The sequence below is a fragment of the Athene cunicularia genome (assembly GCF_003259725.1).
Source record: "Athene cunicularia isolate RWA chromosome 17 unlocalized genomic scaffold, athCun1 chr17_part1, whole genome shotgun sequence".
Lineage (NCBI taxonomy): Eukaryota > Metazoa > Chordata > Aves > Strigiformes > Strigidae > Athene > Athene cunicularia.
In genome coordinates, this window is record NW_020799122.1 from 5974918 (window position 1) to 5980207 (window position 5290).

General features: G+C 42.3%; 1 protein-coding gene across 1 annotated transcript; it reads left to right on the forward strand.

Moving 5' to 3' along the window:
* Window positions 1–5: 5 nt before the first annotated feature.
* LOC113486601 (torsin-1A-like) lies at window positions 6–4713 on the forward strand (the record flags this gene model as incomplete). Its single annotated transcript, XM_026860668.1, has 4 exons — window positions 6–368; window positions 2105–2280; window positions 2372–2499; window positions 3469–4713. Coding segments are annotated over 4 exons (918 nt in total), but the record flags the coding sequence as incomplete, so codon positions are not given.
* Window positions 4714–5290: the final 577 nt, after the last annotated feature.

Consider the following 5290-nt stretch of genomic DNA (forward strand, 5'->3'; position numbering starts at 1 on the left):
CCCCCAGGCTGGCGCCGTCAGGCCGGGTGGGTGCCGGACCCTCTCTCGAAGCCCCGCGCCCGGCTCCCGCCCCGCTGTTGACGGTGTGGTCTCTCCGTCCAGCTCTGCAGGAGAATTTGGACAAGAAGCTGTTCGGGCAGCACCTGGTGAACAAGGTGGTGATAAAGGCCGTGAAGGGTTTCTTGAACAACACCAACGCCAAAAAGCCTCTTGCCCTTTCCTTGCACGGGTGGACTGGAACAGGCAAAAACTTTGTCAGTAAGATAGTCGCCGAAAGCATTTATAAAAGAGGTCTGCAGAGTAAATATGTCCATCAGTTTGTGGCAACTTTACACTTTCCTCACGCTCACAGCATCAGCCTTTACAAGGTAAGAGTGTGCTGTGGAACCCGTGGCGGTGGGGCACAGCTCTGCTGCAGTGACTGCTCTGTTGAATTACGGCATGATCCGTACTAGAAACCTAGATGTTATTGTATGCAGTAAAACATCCCTTGTGCCAGTTTTGGAATCTGTACAGAACTGGGTAAATCCTATCAGGACTGTTTTTCTCATTAATGTAGTTTTTTGCATGCGTTTTGATCCTCTCTTTAGGGGAGAATGATACGTTTTGGTTTTGTTCTACACATTGCTTAGAGATGTGACTGATTTAAGGATGATACAGCAGGTTTCTGAGGTTAGGTGTTACACTGGTGGGGGCTTTAAAAAACGAATAATTCATGTCTCTGGGAAACCACCTGCTGACCTCCAAGTGACAGGTACCATGGCAAGCTGAAGCTTGTTCTCTGGGACACAGGTGTACTGCACACCGAGCAGCGGGTTATTTAGTTTTTCTATGCAGCCGTTTCCCAGCTGAAACAAAATCACAGAATATTCTGTTGTCAGAAAGGTACGGATAAATGTATTTGGAATTGTTCTGCCTGCTTGCAAAGTGTCAGCGCAGTTCTGTAGGCAGGTGGATATCATGTGGATGTGTAGCACAGATGCTTGTCTTCCGGTTTTGGTTTTGGTTTTTTTTTTGTTCTGTGTTAACAGCAGAGTTTGAATGAATACCACTGTCTTTTGTACTACAGAATGTTTATATTCAGTTCATGTGTGTTAAAAACTGGAATGGGATGGTTTACAAACCTGATTTCTGAGTGGAGGAAATAACTGTTCCTTCTTTTCAGCTTACTTTTCTCCTTCTTGCAACTGATCCATTTTAAAATAAAATGGATCCATTTCTGCTTTTCTGTCGAGGGGAATACATTTGAGAAACTTGCTGCCCGAGGCAGTAGGAGGAACTACCGCTTGTTATCCACAATACACCCAGTGCCACCTTGTGTGCTGCCTCTGCAGTTCAGGGACTGTGTAAACAGTGAATATAAAAAAGTGATTAATCATTGAAAATGGTCAGAACAGTTACTTCTCATTCATCTGCCAGCAGATCAAAGCGGTTTTTTCCAATTACTTCATTATTGATCTTAAATGTAACGCTTCTGTGAGAGAAAAATGCAACACTTAAGTGAGAAAACCTTTAAATACAATAAAGAGTTAGCCCTTCTGAACAATATTTTGTTTTAAGAAGGACTTGTAATTGTCTTCATTTAACTTCTGAATGATTAAAACACAGGGCTGAGAATTTAATTCTGTTTCTACTTCTGTCAGTGACTGCAGGTGCAGTATCTCACTGGTGCTGATCAGGTAGCAAATTTAATATTGTTTGTAGCCTTGAGACCTAAGGATGTTTAGACCAATGAGCTGCCAAATGTAATTATCTTACTTGTCAGGGCTTTGCTTTGTGTTGCTGTTCCTTGCTGGTACCCATCCTTTGTCCTACTATGCACTTTCATTTTTGCTGTGTTTACAGGAATATCTTTCTCACAAGGAGATTTCCTGCTTGTCTCATCCTGTCTCTTGGTGTCTTATTAAAGTTTTTCAGAACTGACATGAGACTTTGTTAAAGTCTTATTTATAGCTTTTAACCATGTTTTAGTTAAGAAGCCAAAGCTATTAAAATGACACAGCTGAAATGACCCTTTCAGAACAAAGGTTGATAAGCAGAAGAGCTATTTTCTGTCTTTTCAACACAGACTCTTTCAGCATCTTTTTATTTTTATGCCTCTCAGGACCAGTTGCAGTCGTGGATTCGGGGAAATGTGAGCATCTGTCCTAGATCACTCTTCATATTTGATGAAATGGATAAAATGCATGCAGGACTCATTGACTCTATTAAGCCATTCCTGGACTACTATGAGCTTCTGGATGGGGTGTCTTACCGACAAGCCATCTTCATATTCCTCAGGTAGGAAGCATCTTCTGAGGTCCACTGTTCTGTACACTTGATGCCTTCTAAAACTACCTCCAGCTACAATCTTTGTTTTCTCTTTACTTAGCAACGCAGGAGCTGAAAAGATAACAGAGGTGGCACTAGACTTCTGGAGAAACGGGAGGACAAGGGAAGATATACAGCTCACAGATATCCAGAATGCACTGTCTGTGTCTGTCTTCAATAACAAAAATAGTGAGTAAAAACTGTGATTGCTTTTGAGGTGGTAAAATTTCCACAAAAGGGATGGACTGCATTTAGCTGCATTTTTACAGCTATGATTTCTGCCTGATGTGGCCTCCAATTTTTGGCTAGCAAGGAGCCACGATGCAGTCTGGGGGCCTTCAGTTGGCTCTGGAGGTTAAGGAGCTCCATGTGCACCTTGGCTACCAGTGTGTTTGCTCCCTGTTGGATTGCCTGTGTTGGGGGAAGTCTGTGCTGTGCAGTTATTGACATGCTAATGGGCTAAAGGGAAAGCAAACAGAAACCCTGACAGGCTAGATACTGCACTAGCTGAAAAATCTTTAACCGATCAAATGTTTTATTGTGGGGAAGCCATTTCTTTGGCCCCCAATCCACTTAGCCTGTCTTGGTCAGTCTGTTAAAAGCCTTCAGGCAGCTATTTAGGAACCACAGGCTGACATGCCAGCCCTGCTGTGGGCAGTCCAGTGCTTCCTAGATTTCCTCACATGGGACTTCCAGTGAAAAGGGGTTTTAACATAATTATACTCTAAAATTAGCATCGGAAGCAAACTTACTGTATTTTTTATTTTTAAAAAGGTTAGATGCAAGCTCTAAAAAAAGCAACAAGAAAGCTGGTCTGGGAGAGCTGTTAAGAGGGAGGAAATCTGTATCTCTCTAAGTGAGAGAGGGGAGGGTATGAGACTAGCACCTGGGGAGCAAGGCTTAAATGCATTCAGTCAGAATTCATTCATTCACCTCCAGTGGACTGCATTTATGTGTCTGTCCAAAACTTTATGCACAAAGTACCACGAGAGGAGCTTGTATTTGGACTTACTTGTGCATTATAGGGCCCTAAAATCACAGGTGATTACTTACTGGTATGAAGCAGAAGGCTGTGGTATGTCTCTTGCTCTCTCATTCAACCCATGGTGGTGTTTAACTAGAGGAGTAGTAACAATCCCGTTCTCTTTCCCTTTGTAGGTGGATTTTGGCACAGTACATTGATTGATAGAAATCTCATTGACTACTTTGTTCCCTTTCTGCCTCTGGAATACAAACATGTGAAAATGTGTGTCAGGGTTGAGATTGAATCACGTGGCTATGTTGTGGATGAAGACATTTTAACCAGAATAGCCGACGAGATGACGTACTTCCCCAGAGAGGAGAGAATTTATTCAGATAAGGGATGTAAAACTGTGGATGCAAAGCTGGATTATTATTATGACTTCTAATGCTTTATTGCTACAACCTGCAAAGAAGCAAATTTAACTTAATCACAAAGTGGAGAACCTGGGACATTTCATTTTTAAGCACTTTTAAAAGAAAGGAACATTATTTAACTGGTGTGTAAATAAGCAGCAGTGCCTCTGCATTTTTATTATATTTAGCCGTCACTAGTCACGGCTCCCAAGTACTTCAGCCTTGTGTTGGCAAGGTAAGAATGAACTGCATCGTGACTGCGGGGGTCTGACAGTGCCGAAGACTCCTCTCGGATCGGGTCTTCGATCGTCAGAACCATTTGGCAGACTGTTGGCATGTATAGAAGGACTGAGACTGTGACCTAATTTTAATTGGATTTTGGCTTGATGTGGATGATCTCTAGACAATATTGAGAATTTTAATCAAAGTTCCTAAGTCTGTGAAAGCCTTCATTGAGCTTATGTGGGCATATTCCTATAACTACATTGAAAGTATTTCTCTGTGAATGGCTTGGCTCCAGTAAAGGGGGGAGTCTGTAATTAAAAAAATCCAGAGTCTTTTATCCAGCATCATGCAGTACCATTGTCTTTCTCAAACCAGTGGTATAATTTGGTCTCCTGTGTGTCAAACCAAGAATGTGAAACTCTGGCACGAATAGTGTTCAAGAGGGTGGACTTAGTATTACAAAAAAGTGAGTTAAAATCCTTGACTGCCACACTAGTGGAGTTAGTTCCTATTTTTGATTACTTTTTAATGTATAAAGTTGTCCACAGCATGCTCTCCCAGGAGCAGTCTCAGGAGGAAGAAAAGCACGCTGACTGGTGAGCCAGCTTCCTGGGAAGGGTGAAACTTGATAGGAATTGTGTACAGGTTAAATATTACACCACGGAAAGGGAAAAGCAGTTCCTCCACATACATGTAGCATTCTGGGGCCAGCTTGCAGGGTTTTCCCTTTTTCATCTTCTCACAATACTGTATGCCTTTGAGGTCGGGATGAAGACCGATCCAAGGGCATTTGAAAAAAAATGTGAAACGTGTCAACGGAAGTTAGTGCAAGGAGTGCCAGATTCATTTCTGAATGTGAGCACTGCAGAAGTGTTTTTTCACTCCAGTTTCTATTAAAAATAAACTTTTTTCATTGGAAATTTATTTCTTAGCTACCTTCTGGTCTTCTTTGCATTGAGGGATTTGATGTTAATTTTGCACAGACTTGCTGCTTGTTGAGGAAGAGCATACTATATTTCTGGCTGAAGTGTTCAGCTGTGCTCGATTACAGGTATCTCCCTTGAGTTCAAAGGGAATAGATATGAGGACATGTGCCTCTGCTACCTGGTGAAAGGGAAACGAATGAAGTTTAGAGTGGAAGCTGCACTTCGAGACCATTGGTACTAATTAAACTCACACAGATTATTGTGGAGGCAGACTTTATAAATGTGTATGTGCTCAACAGTATTGTAAGGATGAACTTGTCTTCTAGAGACTAGTTAAAACCTTGCTTCTTGTCTCCTCCCACTGTGGTACTACAATTGAACACAGGTTGAAGCCACCTATGTTTTCGGTGGCAGTATCTTCAAGTTTTCTCTGCAAGGGGGGGGGGGGGGGG